This window comes from Sphaerodactylus townsendi, linkage group LG02, assembly GCF_021028975.2.
Source record: "Sphaerodactylus townsendi isolate TG3544 linkage group LG02, MPM_Stown_v2.3, whole genome shotgun sequence".
Lineage (NCBI taxonomy): Eukaryota > Metazoa > Chordata > Lepidosauria > Squamata > Sphaerodactylidae > Sphaerodactylus > Sphaerodactylus townsendi.
The window spans coordinates 41,686,035-41,705,459 of record NC_059426.1 but is presented as its reverse complement, the minus strand read 5'-3'; the positions used below and the strand labels follow the sequence as shown (position 1 = coordinate 41,705,459).

The window sequence follows — 19,425 nt, the reverse complement described above, 5'->3', positions numbered from 1 at the left end:
TGTGGGCTCCATTTGAGGATCCCTTATTTAGTAGATTTCTATCCTGTCCTTCAAATCCAACCCAGGATGGGTAATGTAATTTTTTAAAGCAGTTTTGTTTCTTTACAGAAACAGAAATACAGGAGTTGCTTTCAATAGTGTGCAGTGTTGCCATAAAAGTGTCTGACAAGAACATTCGCACAAAAGCACTTTGGGTAATCTCAAAGCAGTCCTTTCCTTCAGATGTTGTTGGAAAAATGGTGAGTATCTTCTGTTCATTTCCTCTAAACATAATTTTATTTAAAAAATTCTGGTTTACTTACATCTCACTTGTTTTTCAGGTGCCCAGTATTATTACAATGCTAGAAACTATACTTAATAAAGGAGACTTACATTCCATAGTGGTTGAATATGAAGCTCTGAATGTTGTTATACGGTATGTATTGAGAAGATATTTGTCAGAAGGTTTTTTTAAAGAAGGTACACATTTGTTATGGTTATTTTATCTGTCATACACTAAAATCAAACTATGGCAATGTTAGTATGTTTTGAAGTGCATGCTGAAATGTTTTGGCACTGTTGTAGCTTAATGTCATTGTAACTTTTGAATCCTGTGCTGCTAGCAGGCATCAGCTACGGAGTGTCAGGCAGTCTGAGATCAAGTAGTTCAGGAGTTCAAGTGGGCAGGCAGACAGACTAGGAACCAAGGTTCAGAGAAAACAGGCAGGGGTGCGTGGAGCTTCCCTATGAAACACTCATTTCACCCAGGCAGAGGCACGCCTAAGAAGGTTTATGTAGGATGCCCTTGCTACTGCGGTCAGGATCCTGCAAAGGCTTAGTCCTCCTCTGATGTTGCTGTTTCTAGCTCACAGAGCCTTTTGCCACACAAGCTGCAATATGGTAGGATACTGTGTGGTTTCTGGGCTGTATGGCTGTGTTCTAGCAGCATTCTCTCCTGATGTTTCGCCTTCATCTGTGGCTGGCATCTTTAGAGGATCTGATGGTAGGAAAGCAAGTGGAGTATATATACCTGTGGGAGTGTCCAGAGTGGGGAAAGAACCATTGTCTGTTAACAAGTAAAGGGTGCAATTAGCAAGCTAATTGCAACACATTTAAATCTAGCTTGCTAATTGAACCCTTTACTTGTTAACAGACAATGGTTCTTTCCCTCACTCTGGACACTCCAACAGGTATATATACTCCACTTGCTTTCCTACCATCAGATCCTCTAAAGATGCCAGCCACAGATGCAGGCGAAACGTCAGGAGAGAATGCTGCTAGAACACGGCCATATACCCCAGAAACCACACAGCACCCCAGTGATTCCGGCCGTGAAAGCCTTAGACAATACATTGCAATATGGATTCTTCTCTTTTTACTGCTAATGGCTTGAAGTTCGCTCTGTTGCTTGATCCATGGTGTCTTCAACCCCTTTGTCTGGTTAATCATCTACCAGGAGCCGGCTCATAGCATACCTTTAGACATTTCTATGGAATGTTTTGTATATATTGTTTAGAAAGTAGTACAAGGCCAAAGCTTGATATCTAAGCTTAGTGACTTACAGATACCACTAATTTTCACTGTCAGAAACAGAGTTTAAATTCCTTACTTTTTCCTGATGCAGCCCAAATTGCTCTCTGAAGTGTTGCTCTTTCAGATCAGGGGGCCATGAGGAACAGCATGATTCAGAGGCCCATGACACATAGAATGCTTACCTCAGGGCTCTTAATGGGCTCTTCAGGGCGCTGTGGGCTTGCAGAGGGGTCTCCTCATGTTTTTCTGTTCACAGAAGGAGGCACTCCCTCCTGGGCACTCAGTTTTTCTGAAGAGAACTCTGCAGACCTGGTTCTCTTAACTTGACACATCAAGTGATTCTTAAAGGCACATATCCTTAAAGCATTTAAAGGATCTCACTACACCTGGTACTCAAAATTGGTGGCTCAGCCTTTAAATGCACTTTTATCCATATTACTGTTTCAAAAATAGTTCCCCCCACCAATGAAAGAGCAAAGCAGTTCCCTGGGCCACATGCTGCCAAGAAGAGGACATTGTGCTAGAACCCTGCTAGAGCCGATATTCTCTCCCCCCACCACTTACTGCCACTGCCACCAGAGGACAGAGAGCTTTGTTATTTCCAAGCACTCTGTGTTTTTATTATGTTGAGATATCACTTTATCAACATGAAATGTAGATGTCAGTGTGTTTTAGTTAAGCCCATGTGTGTGACCTTTTTTCTTTTAATTGAAAGCAGCCAGCAACATGGGGGGTGGTGGTGGCAAGGTGGAAGGCTTGGGTCGCAGTGTGAGGGAAGACTGACCATGGGCAGAGGGAAGATCTGTGTGGCAAAGCTGTGTTCACTGGCAAATCTCCCCACTGTGGCAGCAAAGCAAATTAAAAGTCATGTTAAAAGTGGTCTCGCTTTCTGGTTGTTTCTATGTAAAGCAGAGATCTAAAGGATGTACCTCTTTTATTATGATAAACCAATCTTATCTCTTTGGAAGAATGTCTTGCTTCCCAAACTTGGTAAAAACAATCTACCATTTTTAAGTTTACAGTAATAGGGTTGGGTCCAGCAAGCTTTTCTTCTGTTGAAAAGGAGAGGAGACTGTCCCTTTTGACCACCAAACATGTTTTGCTGAGGGTCATATGACCTGCATGGGCAAAAACTGAAGGGCAACAGGTATATTTAGTATATATAATCCTGTCAAACAAAGTAACGAGTGGAAATGTGGATTGTGCAGCACAGCAGATTAGAATAATTATATTTCAAAAGACCAGCTGTTTTTCCTCAGAAGTTCATAAAAACATAATGAGAACTTTACTTAAACTGAGAGAGAAAACATACAGTATATACAGTATCACATATAATAGTTACACAGCTCATGGTTTGTTATGGTTTGATTGTGTTACAATATCTTTTAATCAGAGCGCTTTTTATATATCATTTGGTTTAAGCAGTATACAGAGCACAGAGAAACATCTTTCTCCCAGTTAGTCAGTCAGGGAGTCTCGAGTGTGTGAGGGAACAGAACACTACCAACGGATTTTAACTCAGCTTTAGAATGTTCGTGCAGCTTCCCAGAATTCCATGCTGCTTTGCTGCTGCTGCATGCAAGCAAGGCTGGAAACTCCAACAAGAACTTTGTGGGATATTGTGTGAAATTGGGCAAAGAAGCTGGCTGGATCCAACCCATAATCTGTAATCACCCACAGATGTTTCTGATAATCTTTTTCAGCAGCTATCATGGTCATTTTCTTAATGCTGGTGCTTGTATTTTTGAACTTAGGCTGATAGAACAGGCTGCACCCTGCATGGAGGAAGAAGCTGTCAGATGGGCCAAGCTCATAATTCCTTTGGTTGTCCATTCGGCACATAAAGTGCAGTTGAGAAGTGCTACTGCTTTGGAGATGGGAATTCCACTTTTCCTTCAGAAACAGCAGGAAGTAGCAGCAGTCACTGAAGAACTCATGACTACTGTAAGAGGGAATGTTTTTTAAAACATTCTTGTTTGAGCTTTATAGAAGTATTTAGGCATGTAAAAAAAAATTTGCATGCTGAAGCATCCACAGTGATCCTGGAACATTAAGCCTGAATGAGAATGTTTAATTTATAAAATGTTGACTGGCAGCCACCAGTCCCTCTTGAACATTTGGCTAGCCGCTTGTCCTGCAGTGTGACTTTCAAAATCAAATGTTGCCAAAAATTGAATCTTGACATTAGCATTTAAAATTCTTAAATTCTTAAATATTCTTTCAAGTTGGGGGTTATAGGATTGGTTTGGATCCATTTGGCATCAGGAACATGTAGATTCAGTTCTGTAGCTACTGTGTAGGTCCTTCTGAGGTTTAATTTAAGATTGAGCTTTCAGAAATCATCCAAGTTGTTTCAGTATAGGACCTCTCAATTGATTTTGCTTTTGCTTATATTTTCTTTGCAGAAACTAATTCCAGAGCTTCAGAAACTATTTTCATCAAAAAATGAAACATATGTTTTGAAACTGTGGCCTCTATTTGTGAAGCTGCTTGGGAAAGTAAGTTGGGATTCGTTTTATTTAAGTGAATGTAGCATTTGGTTACATGGATGTCTTACTGCCTACTCCAGAACGAGGAGACAAATTGCATTGTGGAGGCAGCATGCCCTTGCAGAGGAGAATTTACCCTCCCTGGGGCACTCAACCTTGCAGAAGGGCAAACACATGCTGCCACCAACCCCGTCTGCAAAGTGGGGGCATGGCAGGGGTGTTTCTGAGGGTGGAACCACCATTAGCTGGCTTCCCCCCACGGTTTAGGTCTGAGAGTGTGGTGCCTTGGATTTACACCACCCAAAAGGTAAGTCCATTGAGCTCTATGGAGGGCTTTCTGGCTGCAGTTTTTTTCTCCCACCCTGTTTCACTAGAAGACCCTCTGGGGATGGTGGGGCAACCCCCCACAGTGGCACCCAGGACTCTGGATTGGGCTGCCCATCATGTAATGTTACTTCTTTTCTAGACTCTGCATCGAAGTGGAAGCTTTATCAATTCATTGCTGCAGTTGGAAGAACTTGGATTTCGAAGTGGGTCACCAGTGGTAAAGAAAATAGCCTTCATTGCATGGAAGAGTCTGATTGATAACTTTGCTCTAAACCCAGGTGGGTTAACATAATAAACAAATGTGGCTTATTTTGCATCAAGCTAAAACAGAAAGAAAACAATGCTTGATGCTCTTAATGTATATGTTTGGAATTGTCACATTGCTCGTAGAAATCAGTTCTAATTTAACATGCTGAGGATCACAGCTAAAATCCAGTTGTGTTTTATATGTCCAGGTAAAACATGCATATTTTGTATGCACTACTGAGGATGAATTTGTGAGTTCTGCCTTTATAAAGTGGTAAATAATCTTTCTCTGTTTATGAGAGTGACTTTTGCCACTGTTGTTTGACACATGTCTCCTTGTGTGGCGTAGGAGGTTAAGAGCTCGTGTATCTAATCTGGAGGAACCGGGTTTGATTCCCCGCTCTGCCGCCTGAGCTGTGGAGGCTTATCTGGGGAATTCAGATTAGCCTGTACACTCCCACACACGCCAGCTGGGTGACCTTGGGCTAGTCACAGCTTCTCGGAGTTCTCTCAGCCCCACCCACCTCACAGGGTGTTTGTTGTGAGGGGGGAAGGGCAAGGAGATTGTAAGCCCCTTTGAGTCTCCTGCAGGAGAGAAAAGGGGGATATAAATCCAAACTCTTCTTCTTCTTCTTGTGTCAAATAGTATTCATCAAGTAACTAAAACCCAGGAGTCGCGTGGCATAGTGGTTAAGTGTTTGCACTGCCACTCACACGGTCAGGAGTTTGAGCCCCCTGTGGGTCAGATATCCTGGCAGCTGGCTCATGGTCAACTCAGCCATCCATCCATTTCTTGGTCGGTAAATCAATACCTAGCTCATAGCTAGGGGGTAAAGAATAGCCGGGGAAAGCAAAAGAGGCTTGCCTATAAAATCACTGCTCGCAGTGGTACCCCAGGGTCGAACACGACTGAAGGTGAAACGTTATCTTTTTAACCAAAACCGAAACCCATCTTGAGGAGCTGATATTTAAATAAATTGAGAAGACTTCTTGAAAGTTTAGCATGTATCCTTATCATTCAAATTACTCACCCATTTACATGCACCTAAGTACTAAACCATTTGAATTCAGCATGGGAGTACGTTGCTCAAAGGGGCTGGGTTATAAAGAACTTTTCCTTTTTGTGTATTTCACATACTCTAACTGCTTACGATACAATTTCAGAAATGTTTTTAGGATGCTGTTCTCTGAATTCTGCCTACAAGTTATTGTTTGCAGTTATTTGCGCTGTGAGCTGATAAATGTATTTTTAATTAATGAAGAACAGAAATTTAATGGAGTAAACGGTGTAAATTCTATGTTACTGGGGTTGGATTTTTTTGCCGCTTTGGGAAGAAGACAGGTTTTTAGGCTTCTGTAATGTATACATTTGTAGGTAAATAATTGAAGTTTTGGAAAGTTGTCAGAATTTAATTGTTGACCACACCCCAGCTTTGTGTCTAAGCTATGCTGGGCCATGCAGGCCAGAAGGGATTGTTTTTGACTTGCCTCTGGAGATCAGAGAAAAAAAATGTTCTAATCTCTTTTGTTTCCCAAGAAATTTTATGCAGTGCAAAGAGGCTGAAATTGCTAATGCAACCATTAAGCTCCATCCATGTGAAGACTGAAGTTCTGGCACTAACCAAGCTGGAGGTCTGGTGGTATCTGCTGGTGAGGCTTGGGCCTCAACTCCCAGCCCACTTTGAACAGGTAACCTATTCTTGCATATCACCCTCATTAGAGCTTACTATGAGCTAACTGCCATTTTCTAATTACTTAGATCTCTGGCTCCTTCCGCACATGCAGAATAATGCTTTCAGTGCTCTTTGAACCTGTGCGGAATAGCAAAATCCACTTGCAAACAGTTGTGAAATTGGTTTGAAAACGCATTATTCTGTGTGTGCAGAAGGGGCCTCTGTTTGAAATAGCTTAGTGGTCTGTAGCAAGAGGGGAAAGGTCGAAATGGTCCATTCCACTGATGGAGTTTAGTCTGGCCTAAACCCAGCTATTTGGTAATAATGAAAGCAAAGTTGCCAAATAGTTATCAATCGGGAACTTAAAACTAAATCTACAGATCTTTTGAAAATTACTTTAGCTTAATCCCAAGAATTTTGAGCCAAGAGAACTCAGGAGGATAATCTCAGATGAAGTTATTGTGAATGGGATGTTTTATGGATAAAATTTCAGTAAGGCCTGGATGCTTCACAGTTGGCTCTTGTCATCAGAAAGCTGGTGTGTCTTAAACATCTTTGCCGTGGGTCAAGTCCTCGGGGTAATGGGCTTGATTTTGCATGTGTTATGTATGAATTTATTTAATAAAACATATCCTGCCTTTTCTCATGGCAGCTTACAATAATAGTTAATAACATTACCCCTTTTGTAGTCATGGGCTTTATTATATTTGTGTATGTGTGCATGATCATCAGTGGATCAGTGCCATTGAGATATGTAAAGTACATTATGCTTGTACATTATGTGTGCAGTGATATGTTCTGCATTGTCTGCACAGGTTTGCGTACCGTTAATTCAAAGCACTTTAGGCTTGGATGTCTCTCTGCTGCAAGGAAATTCTTCAAGGCTGTCTGCTAACCAGAGTTTAGCAACCCCTGTTTCTGCCAACAAATCAGGTATGGAATGCTTACATTTTAACCACTTTTAGTGGAACAAAATATCAACTTTATGATTAACGCATTTATTAAAATCTGTATGCTGCCTTGAATGTTTATCATCCAAGTATGATAAAATATTGTTTCATGTTTTGTTCAGGTGAACTTGTATGTTCAGGTACCATTTCCTAAGAATCAATAAGCAGAATAGCATTGATGCTAAAATAAAAAAAGATAGGACATGAGAATATATGTGGATCCTTCTGGACCAGACCAGTGGTCCATTTTGCTGAGTGTTCTGTTTTGCCAGCCAATCACTTACCTTGGAGGACCAAGAACAAGAAGAGGGTGGTTTTATATCCCCCCTTTCTCTTCTGTAAGGAGACGCAAAGGGGTTTACAATCTCCCCACCCCCGCCCACAACAAATACCCTGTGAGGTGGGTGGGGCTGAGAGAGCTCCGAAGAACTGTGACTAGATTAATTCTGTGAACATAGATTTGCAAAGGAACAATGGAGCTGAAGTCCTTTTCCCAACTCTGTATGTTTATTTTATAACATGTTTGCTGTGAAGAAGAGGACTATTATCTTCAGTCACAAATTCACAGTTTTGAGAAATGCAAAACCAAACATCTGATAGTATCTTCTAGATAGAAAAATGATCTTACAGAAAACTTCGAAAGAGCATGACATTGTGAATGGATTAATGGAATTCTTTTACCAAAAATGTTAAACATTACATGAATATACATATTCTTGCTATGTAATTAAAAACCTTTGGACTCTATTGTATCTTAAATTAAAAACTATGGATTTTTTTCTTCAAAAAAGCATTTCATTTAAAAATACAATTTAAATTTAAAAATCTGATTTAAAAAAAATGAAAAACCATAGACTTCTATTCTTCCTGCTTACATACACATTGTTTGTTTGGTTAAAATGATATCAGAAACAGTGTGCAGCTTTCTCTCCTAGGAGCTTTCCCTTTTGGAACCCTTGTAACTCCAAGAACGGCCCTGAACTCTAGCACAGGAGGAGGTGGAGTAATTCCTGCCATTCAGCTCTTAGGAATTGAAATGCTGCTTCACTTCTTCATGGGGCCAGAAGTCTTGACTTTCGCCAAGGAAAACAAAGTCGTACTTAGCCTAGGTAATGCTGTACTTTTTACCTTGTGGAGATTTCTCTATCAGAATATAACTTTGCACTACTGAAGAGCTGGCTTGTCAGATTTAAAGAATTTGTGGTCTTTGTTCCCACCTAGAACCTCTTCAATATTCGGTGATCACTAGTCCTTCTTTCTTCTGTAAACATGCCAATACATTTATAAATGCAATCCAGGATGGCTTCATTGCAGTTGGAAAAGATGTTTCTGGTAAGATGTTTTTTGCTAAAAATCATGTTTGTGTGTGATTTGTAAATAAGACACATTTGTTATGGAAAGGGTTGCAGTACTCAAAATGTGTTTTCTCTGGGTTGCCAAAGTTGTATCCAGTTCTACAAGCAGAGATTATGGACAGGTTCTTTGTTGCCTTTCCATTCCTTAAAAAACCCTGGTTATCCCCTAAAAAATTATTGTTTATCAGAAGACCTTTGGAAATGGAATAGAATGCAACACAGAGAAAGCAGTTGAAAGGAAAACTGGTGAAAATCACCCATCTTACATAAATCACTCACGTCTTCAACATTGCCTTCCTTGAACCGAACTTTGCATTCACTTTTCTAGATCCAATTGAATTTAAATTAACATCTGTCTCGCCTGTGTCTTGTGTTCTAAGTGATTTATCTTTTGTTCACTCCTTATCTTACAGATATTGTTTTGAATGCTATATGGAAGGGAATGATTGGTTTTGTGAGAACTGCAATTGAATCAGGTAATCACACTTCTCTTTTGGTATTGTTGGTTGAAATGTAGCAATTGTATGCCATGTAAGATGGAGGTGAACTAGAGCTTCGTAATGTTGGGATTACAGAGAATCTCTTTGATTTCAAGTTTCAGCATGTAGGAGAATAACACGTGACATAAATGTTGTCAAAATAATTACCAGTCACCTCCCCACTTTTCTACATAGTTCCCTATGTTGTGTACTTTTATAATAGGTGTGGTTTTGTTATTCTGCAACATTCTTACTCATTTTGGTAGTCTTAAGTTTTCTTTCTTGTCTCATAGTATATTCAGGAATACTCTTCCCATTCCTCAAAAAGGCTTCTGAAAGCTACTTTTGGTTAAATCCACACTATATTTGTCATTAGTAGAATAGAAATGTCCTGCTTCCTCCCTCTACTGATTTCTCCAAAATGTTGCTTCTGGGTGACCCTCAGGAGCAACATGAGAATGGTTTGCATTAAGAAGAGGGAATTGGTGAAAAATGCCAGTTTAGACTGGATCCGGTTTTGTGGTTGTGATTTAGAAACTTGTGTTTGGAGTGTGTTCAGATTCTGAGTTATGTTTCCAAACTCCCTCTGGGATACTCAAATTTCTGATTACATTCTTCACTTCAATGTTTGAGCGTATTTTATAATGCAAGAACAAAGTATGGCATAAGTTGTACATTGGTTAAAAACGTTAGTGTGTGTGTTTTCTGAGTTTTTTTCTTTGCATTGCCAAAAATTAAATGCCTTGTTAGCCTGAAGAATCTCCTAGCTATCAAGTAGCAATACCCATCACTGAATGTACTCCTTTATACTACCGTATATACTCGTGTATAAGCCGACCTGTGTATGAGCCGAGGCACCTAATTTTACCACCAAAACCTGGGAAAACTTATTCACTTGTGTATAAGCCTAGGCTGGGAAGCTGGGGTTTGAGGAAGCCCAGCCAGCGGTCAGGCAGAGGGAGCTCCTTATTTGGGAAGTGACATTAGAGGGAGTTACTGCCCAAATAAGGAGCTCCCTCTGCCTCCCGGCTGGGTCTGAAAAAGCCCAGCCAGCTGGGGTGCCTCAGGGTTCCCCCTTCACCCTCCGAGGAGGCAGCAACAAGCGGCTTGTGCAGGTGCAGGGAGGTCGTCCCGGGCCACCCCCAGCCTTGACAGAGGCCTGGAGAGCCCTCTGGCTGCAGGGGTTTCCCTTTCGCCCTCCGGGGAGGGCAGCAACAAGCGGCTTGTGATTGCTGGTAAGCGGTGACTCGTGTATAAGCCGAGGGGGCATTTTTCAGCCTTAAAACAGGGCTGAAAAACTCGTCATATACGAGTATATAATTAAAGTAGTCATTATATAGGAAATGTCCTTCAGTTATACTTAGAGCTATATGTAAACAAATAAGTTTTATGCCAGTCAGACTTGAAGAGAGTAGATGATAAACTGAAAAGACTATATGTCTTTCATACTATATGTGCAAATGGCTTTGTCAAACTTGAACATAGTTCAGGGAAAACTGAACTTAAATTTTGTATGGTTATTATGGCTTATTCCATTAAAGGTTTTTGAAATTTGATTTGATTATTATGGAAGAAATGATCATACAAACACTAAGGAGTTTCTCTCATTTCAAGTAATGGTTGGTTTATTTACAAGATTTGTATGCCAGCTTTCTGCCCACTCAGGGCCACCAAGGTGGGTAATACTTCAAACAAAGCATAATAAAAAGCACATAAATTAGCACATAAAAGCACAAAATAATAGTTACAATATCCTGGGGAATGTTCCATCGTTTTGGTGCCATCTCTAAAGAGATCCTCTTGAGTTGCTATCTGCCAAAGCTCAGGACTTTGGAGACACCCTTATTGGTCAAGTAAGTTTCTGTGAGAAATTGGGAGCTAGTGTAACTGAACCAAGTCTGGAATGATATGATCCCCTTGACCCACTCCAGTCAACATCCTGGCTGCAGCTTACTATACCAATTGAGGGTTTCTGAACTTGTAGTATGTATTGTAGTAATCTAATCTAGAAGTAAGGAGGGCATATACCACTGTGGCAAGATCTTTTCTACCCAGGAAGAACCAAAGCTGGCTAGCTAGTTGAAGCTGGCATGGCCATAGCTTCCACTCACTTGCGTAGCAGTAGGACGAGATCCAGGACTACCTCCAAGCTACAGACCTGATATATCTTATCAAGATTAAGTTTCAGTTCATTAGTTCACATCCACCTCAAAACTGACCCCAGGCACTGAGTGAGGGCTCCTATATCCTTGGGATCCATCAGAAGTATGCGGTACAGCAGAGTTGTCCACTTATTGATGATTCCAGCCTAGATGGAAGACCACACCAAGCTGTAGGTATTTAAAAACGTGGGGGAGCCTTGTAGGGCCCATGGGGCTGAGCAGCTTCTGAAACTATCCCAAAGCAGTAATTCCAAGTACCAGATCTTAAAGTTTGCTCAGAATGATGTCATGATAAGTGGCACTGAAAGGTGCTGAGAGGTCGAGGAGAATCAGCAGAGTTGCACTATTCATCTCCTGGCACAGGGCATTCACCAGGGCAACCGAGGCTGTTTCAGTCTTATAATCAGGACTGAAACCAGATCTGATAGGATCCAATCAATTCACATCCAGGAATCTTGCTTGAGTTGCTCAGCCACCACTTGAACAATTTTTTTTTCAATTTCAAAACCATATGAAAGGCTCAGGAAAAGACTTCATAGAGCTGCAGTGCAACTTTATGCAATGTTTTCTTTGCTTTAATGGCTTTGTATTGCTTGTTTTTAGGGAGCAAGAAAGAGCGGCAAAGTTCAGAAGTACTCACTACGTTGCTGCAAGCCTTAAAAAGCATTGTCGTGTCAAATGAGCTGCCTGTATTAAAGTCGCTAGTAAGTGTTACAGTCAACTGTACATTATCTGTTCTTAAATTACAGTGGAACCTCGGTTTTCATTGGTAATCCGTCTGAAAAGAATCGATGAGAACCAAAACCAATGAAAACCGAGGCAAAGTTTTCCATAGGAAGCAATGTAAATCCAGTTAATCCGTTCTAGGCACTCCAAAAAACATACCAAACACACATTTTTTGGTGAATAAACATAGTGTTTAATGTTGAAAACAGTAACAAACAATAACACTAGGACCAGCTTCAGAGCCAGTGGACCACTGTCGCACCAGAAAGCTGTCCAAAGAGGTCTGTTTCTGATGTCTCTTTAAGATTTGTCTGAGATGGGGCAAGACATTGTCATTAAACAAGTTGCAAACATGGCCTGCAACAGCTTTGTCCGGGTGATTTTTCTCCACAAACCCTGCACCTTGCTGCAAATCAATGAAAACCGAGACAAATTTTTCACTGAAAAAATCGATGAAAACCGATGAAAACCGAAGGCAATGAAAACCGAGGTTCCACTGTATTGTACAAGGATGCATCTGTACATAAAGTTGAACCCTGATGCGACCCTTTTAATATATGGTTCAGCATTGCTGTAACTGGACTAAATACACTGAACAGTTTCTACTGATACTGTATCAAATACACTAAATTATTTCTGAGCTTCATATACTTCTGAATAGGCTGTACAACTAAACTTTGTCAAAGTGGTGGGTGTAGTAATACCTCTTTTCCCATGCTGCTGACAGCTGTCGTAAAAAAATCTGGCTTTCTTATACTTTGCTAAATGTAAATTAACACTAACACTTTCTCATATGATTCTGTATACTAGTCTTGCAATTCCTCATTTGACATATATTTAGATTCATTAAATATTAATCATGCTTTTTGTCTTCTAGTCCCTGATAGGAATTACAATTAAAGAATTACCTCCAAAAGTACTGGGATCACCAGCTTATCAAGTTGCTAACATGGATCTGTTGAATGTAAGTGGGGTTTTTCTCTGTGTGAATGGAAACTGGTAATGTTTTCAGCTTAGCCTTTGGAGTGTGTGTGCAAAATGCAATAGGCTAAAGCACCTATGTTGCTCTTAGCAATGCTGGACAATTGATAACAAATATCATATATGCTTCAGCCCAAAGTGTTTTAGGGATGGATGTTTTTTTACTTTAATTTTGCACATAGGACATCAAAACAGCTATTAAAACTAATCTAACTTAATTTTCTGAACCCAGTATAAGGAAAAATGAGATTTAAAGTTCTGTACTTAATGGAAATAGCTTGCTCGTTGATATGTAGCATCATTCTGTCTATCATGATGAGGGATACTAGTGTGTCCTGTGTACAGATCTTGGAGAGATCCCAGACGCAGGTGAATATGGTATTCTAGCACTTGGTGTTTGCATATGCTATTGTGCAAATGATACCTTAGGCAACTCTGAACAGGGCCAGCTTTTACCAAATGTAAAAGCCTGGTTTGATATCTCCAGAACTTCTCCTGACATATGTTCTGATATGCAAGAATTGGGGGTAATATAATCTTGTTGTTTGAAGTTAAAAAGAACAATAATTTTTTCTATCCATTTGCAAAGCTTACCAAAAATAAGATTTTATTTGCTGAGCCTAGCCACATATTTGAACAGCAAATTTCTCCCAATTATTACTAACTTACAATGTCTACCGTGTAACCAGCTTAGAAACTACCGTGTGTAACCAGCTTAGAAACTGCCTTCTAAAAAAGTTATGTCCAAAAATAGTAATGTGGAAAATACTTGGCATGGGCTTTGCTATTTGGTACCTTTGAAAATTGTATCTTGAAAGGCCCTCTAGGAAATGTAGAAAAGAGTAAGAGACCAGTAGCACCTTAAAGGCTAGAAACGTTTTGGGCAGGGTTTTGAGATTTTGTGAGTCACAGCTCACTTCTTCAGATACAGCTAGAATTCGAGTCCATCTGTCCTTAAGTAGAGAAGAATAAATGCAGACACCCAGTGACAATAGCAATAAATGATAGTAGCAAGGGTGATTGAATAAGGTGGGATATGCAGAACTATGACTCAAAAAACCTCACACCCTGCCAGAAATTTTGTTAAGGAGCTACTGTTGCTCTTTTCTATTGCTGCAGACAGGTTAACATGATTACTCATTGTGATCTTTCTCTTGGAAATGGGGCTGAAACAAGAGCACATATCAGAATTGGGGATAATTGTTTCAGATAAAATAAGAATGTTGACTTTGAATGCTGTATAAATGCATAAAAGGAATGGGTATAGATTCATACGGAGTAAAGTATGTTGTTATCAATGGAATACTTTGGAATCCCTGTTGCTTGAGAAAGTCATTGGATTTTACATTTTCACTGGGATAAATAATGGTGTTTCTCCACAAACATTCACTTTTATGTTTGTTGTAATGTCAAATGAGTATATCTTGACTTAGTCTGTGATCCAAAGGCAGAACTAGTAATTTAGGTGGCCCCTATTCAGGTCTACTCATAGACAAGGCAGGGGTCTCTACAAACTTGTGGGACTTCCAGGCATGCAGAAAAATCGAACTTTATAAATTAAAATAAAGGGGAGAGCTGAAATGTTCTGATGCGGGCCGTAAATGTATCCCAGAAGAGAGATAATATGGAAAGCAGCTTGGCGATTTTGGAGGAGACTTAATCCTGCTCAAGCCAACCGTTCTGGTTAAAGAAAGCATTTTCCACATGCTTCCAAAACGTCCATAAGTATTGTTTAATTTATATTTCAGAGCAGTCTAAATCCAGTTTGTTTATAAAGGCTGCGTGCTTTGGAAATATCTGTTCTTGGGGAACTGAGCCACTGGCTCTCTTGCGGCTTAGATATAGTAGTGGCTGTCCAGGAGAGGCAGATATATTGTGAAAAGTGCATCAAACATGAAGGCTAATGTGGTTGTCTTCTTTTTAACAGGGAACTCCAGCACTGTTCTTAATTCAACTGTCTTTCCGTAAAGATCTGTTGGAATGCTGTGTTCAAGATGAAAGGTAGCTACTCTAGATCACAGAGTTTCTTTTATCTCATTTGCTAATAACTGCTTTTTAAAAATTATTATTATTATTTATTATATTTATAAACCGCCCTCCCCCGAAGGGCTCAGGGCGGCAAACAAACAAATAGATAGAGCACAAATAAAATCAATTTTTTTTAAAAAAAATAGTTATTAAATATGGCTCTATATGTTAAAATCGACCCCCATTAAAATGCAGCATCTATCAACATTACCGATGGCATCCTACTCGTAGTCCCCTAAGAAAAGGGGGGGGGAGGAAAGAAGAGGGAGGGGGAACGGCAGGGTCCACAGATTTTAGAAAGGGGGGGGCATCAGTGGCCGGGCTCCCCAAAGGCCCGGTGGAACAGCTCCGTCTTGCAGGCCCTGCGAAATTCATTAAGATCCCACAGGGCCCGCGTAGCTGGAGGTAGAGCGTTCCACCAGGCAGGGGCCAGAGCTGTAAAGGCTCTGGCCCGGGTGGAGGCCAGCCGCATCATTGAGGGGCCATGGATCACCAGTAAATTTGCCTCTGCTAAGCGCAGAGGCCGATTTGGGACATGTGGGGCATGAGGTTGAGGTGCGGGGGGGTTTTTTGGCATGTGGATTTTCTTTTCTCTCTGAGACCATGATCCTTCATCTAACAGAACCTTACCTAATGGCACTGTTTTACTGATTTAAGAGCATGGCATTTTCTGTCCAAGTAGTGATATCTTTGACCTGTTTTTTACTACGACATTTTACTGCTGTGATCTATTTCGCTTTGATGTCAGTTTTTAAGTGCCTTGTTTATTTTTGTGACTAGGTTTTTCCTGAACTACGAGTCTCTTGTGAGTTATGCTTTGTCTGGCCCTGCATCTCCTCTGGCTTTTAGTGAGTCTGTAGTCATTGTTATTAATCAAAGTGCAGAGTACCTGGAAAACAAAGAACAACTTTGGAGAATATGGAGTATTGTAGTTAACCCCCTCACTGAATGGATTAACCAGGTACAGCTTTGGCTTTTTGAACTTCTTTGATCAATACAATGGTTGACTGAATATATGTTTGACAAGTAGTATTGTGAGTGACTTAAAACAATAGAATTGTAATACAATATTCTATTGCGCAAGGCTGAAATTTCACCATTTTGTTCCCAGACTTTCAGCTTTTCTAATTTTGACCCCTCTTTCCATAGACAAATGAAGTAAATCAAGGTGATGCTTTAGAACATAACTTCAGCGCTATTTACAGTGTGTTGTTGCTTCCTGTAAATCACATTTTCCCATCTTGTGAATTTCCCCAGGTAGGAAACTAATGAAACAATTTCATTTTTTAACAGTATGTACAGTGGGTAAAAGAATTTTATTTGTGAGTGAACTTTTTTTTTGTTGCTACAGCCCACAATGAAATCATTACTGCGCTCGTGGTCGGAGCTGTACAAAGCATTTGCCCGTTGTGCATCTCTTGTGGCTACTGCAGAAGATAATCTGTGCTGTGAAGAACTCTGTGCCAAAATAGTATCTGAATTAGACAAAACACAAATTGTAAGCATAAACAAATATAAACTGGTACTGATTGTGGTGGGTGTTCTGGGCTGTGTGGCTATGGTCTGGTAGATCTTGTTATTAATGTTTCGCCTGCATCTGTTGCTGGCATCTTCAGAGGTGTAGCACAGAGGGAAGTCTGTTACACACTGGTACTGTTGGCAAATTTGGCGCTCTGTTGACGCTCCAAAGGGTGATCAATATTGCACAAAGGATTATCGGCTGCCCGCTCTCCTCCTTGGAAGAAATCTATAATTCCCGAAGCCTAAAAAAAGCCCAAAATATTCTGAGGGACCCGTCTCATCCAGCACACTCTCTTTTTGAACTGTTACTATCTGGTAGACGATATAGGTCTATCAAAACTAGGACAAAGAGGCTTAGAGACAGCTTCTACTCTAGAGCTGTGGCTATGCTAAACTCCGCGGCTTCGTGTTGATGTGTTTGGGGCTGTGTAGGGATGGGTGGAGGAAGGGGAAAGGTGTATGAGTCTGAAATTGTATGAGTATGATGTATTGTATGAAATTGTATGAGTATGATGTATGAGTCTGAAATTGTGTGCATTGTGGAATGCTGCTGTAAATTTCGTTGTGCGTGCACAATGACAATAAAAATGCTTATGCTTAAATTTCTTCCCTTGTCTCATTCTTTCCTAATTGACTTGGCAATTTTCTTTCTTCATTCCTTCCAGAATTGGTCCATGCTGGATGGCCTCTCGCACATTCTATCAACCATGGTTGATTGTGTCAACTTTGCACCTTATAATACCAAATCTCAGCCGCCAAATAAATGTAAGAATAATTCCAAATGGAACTAGTTATAATTTATTATGGACAGTATAAAGAAAAAACAGTTCACCTTAGAACTCACCTGAGAGGCTTTTTGTGGGATAACATTTTAAAATGCACGTGACTGTGATCACTTAACTGTAACCCTGCAGCCTTCAGTGATTTTTGTGCAATGTAGAAGTCTTACAACAATGCTATCATCTTGAGAATTTTGTTTTTTAGCCCCACAGACACCGTCAGACTGGTCAAAAAAGAAGAAAGATCCTCTGGGCAAGCTGTCTTCCTTAATCAAACTTGTGGCGATACTGATCAATTCTGCTCATCTACTCTGGTCCAGTGAATCCAGTACTGAAAAACTGGTCCCTGTTGCTGCTTCTGTTATCAATATTCTTCAGAATATTGTTAGCCACATTTCTTTGCCTTCTGTCATCAGTTCTGTATTTGGAATTATTACAAAACCACTAGCAGTGTTTTATGAAAAAGCCAGGTGAGTGCATTCATAATGCTGTCTTGACTTAAATACATCTTCGGAGGATTACCTATTAGAGGTCTTAGACTTACATAAATCTTTGGAGGGAGTACCTATTAGAGCAGGGGTCTTCAAACTATGGCCCTCCAGATGTTCATGGACTACAATTCCCATCAGCCCCTGCCAGCATGGCCAAGTGGCAGGGCTGATGGGAATTGTAGTTCATGAACATCTGGGGGGCCATAGTTTGAAGACCCCTGTATTAGAGGTTCCTGGCCCAAAACACATCCGGCTGGCTTCTACTAGGGCCAGGACCTTTACGGTGATTCCATCATCCAGGCCTCCGGTGAACTCAGTTGGGGCCAGGGGTTGTCGCCATTTGAATTATCTGGTTTTAAAATCTAAATATGTATTTTTACGGTTTTTAATAATGTTTTATTGTATTTATTATATCCTATGTTGTGCGCCGCCCTGAGCCCTTTGGGGGAGGGTTCTATAAGTTTAAAGAATAAATAAATAAATAGCAAGTATATTGTTTATATTCTAAATAGCCTATGGTGTATAATAGCCCCAGCCCCACAAATTTTCAGAGATACTTTAATAATACATCATTTGGAATACTATCAGTTGGTACAATGACTAAAGTTCAGGGTAACCTTGTTGGTCTGTACCATGAGCAGTGGTAGTAGAACAGAACTGTAGTCCTGTAGCCCCTTTTCAGATCAGCAAAGTTTTCTAGGGTGCAAGGTTTTATGAATCAAAGCTTGCTTTGTGAATCCCAAAATCTTCTACACTGGAGATTTTTATTGGTCTTTTAAGTTGCTATTAAACCTGGAAGTAATTCTTAACATTTGAGAGAATTGTTATTTGCAATTTATTTCATGAAACATCTTTTGTTACCATTCTACAAATGATATCATCTAGTAGTGTTCCTATTTTTTCTTCCTGTTGTGTGAGCTTGTATATCTTTCTGACTTTTGATATGTCAGTGATCTGAGGGAGGTCTGCCAAAGGAACTTGCTGGCCATCCACTTGAGTTACTACGTTTTCCAGATTCACTCTTTTCTCTTGGTCTTCCACCAGAACGACGAGTACTGCAGAGTCACTGTCTGAAATGCCAAACTTTTTCAAGGCATCTGAAATATTATTGTTAGGTGAAAGATTGAATGTTATTTCTGCATTAAGAGTTATTGTCTTCATTTTACCAGTCTTTTGAAGATGAACAGTTTTGTTGGTTGCCACAGGGATTTGAAATGGATCAACGATCAATTCAGGACTAATTAATGCTCCATCAATAGCACCTTCCATGGCTTTTTTTCCCTTAGAATGGCAGCATTCTTCACATCATTAAACAGGATAAGAATAACCAGGCAGTCAGATAACAGTTCCAACCAATGGGTTAAACACTGCATCATGTCAACTCACAACAGCCTGGCCTTCTATTTCTCGCCCACTCAAACAGAGCGGCGGCCACTTCCTTCCTTGCCAGATCCTGCTGCCGCTTCTCGCAGGGATCGGCATCTGGTGGAGCGAGAGGCCGCAGCGAGGCCCGGCGACAGAGCCGCCTCAGCATGTTATTTGCAATTATAACTGGAGTGATAAAATTGTTGGATAATGTGAAGCTATCATGCGAAAGCCACCCTACAGTAATATTTTGTTGTAGTTCATTCTTCCGTATAATTGTAATTCCTTATAATATGCTTCGTAAGGAGTTTGACAGCTGTTTACATTACCAAATCACTTAA

The 19,425-nt window shown here is 40.3% G+C and overlaps 2 protein-coding genes across 3 annotated transcripts in view; one reads left to right on the top strand and one right to left on the bottom strand.

The window, feature by feature from the left end:
* The window catches only part of RIF1 (replication timing regulatory factor 1), a 43,362-nt gene that overhangs the window by 6,418 nt on the left and 17,519 nt on the right, over positions 1-19,425 (top strand). For both annotated transcript variants that reach the window (XM_048484370.1, XM_048484369.1), the window contains exons 4-21: positions 109-239; positions 321-415; positions 3,267-3,456; positions 3,918-4,010; positions 4,468-4,606; positions 6,112-6,263; positions 7,063-7,180; positions 8,133-8,306; positions 8,419-8,529; positions 8,966-9,028; positions 11,797-11,897; positions 12,797-12,883; positions 14,828-14,901; positions 15,709-15,889; positions 16,078-16,185; positions 16,280-16,426; positions 17,115-17,214; positions 17,434-17,698. In XM_048484370.1, the coding sequence (XP_048340327.1) occupies positions 109-239; positions 321-415; positions 3,267-3,456; positions 3,918-4,010; positions 4,468-4,606; positions 6,112-6,263; positions 7,063-7,180; positions 8,133-8,306; positions 8,419-8,529; positions 8,966-9,028; positions 11,797-11,897; positions 12,797-12,883; positions 14,828-14,901; positions 15,709-15,889; positions 16,078-16,185; positions 16,280-16,426; positions 17,115-17,214; positions 17,434-17,698 (2,329 nt within the window). The remainder of the gene's footprint in view (positions 1-108; positions 240-320; positions 416-3,266; positions 3,457-3,917; positions 4,011-4,467; positions 4,607-6,111; positions 6,264-7,062; positions 7,181-8,132; positions 8,307-8,418; positions 8,530-8,965; positions 9,029-11,796; positions 11,898-12,796; positions 12,884-14,827; positions 14,902-15,708; positions 15,890-16,077; positions 16,186-16,279; positions 16,427-17,114; positions 17,215-17,433; positions 17,699-19,425) is intronic.
* On the bottom strand, positions 18,554-19,095 carry LOC125426163 (EKC/KEOPS complex subunit Tprkb-like). The gene is given in 2 exon segments (XM_048484372.1): positions 18,554-18,997; positions 19,000-19,095. Coding segments are annotated over 2 exon segments (534 nt in total). The 3' UTR covers positions 18,554-18,559.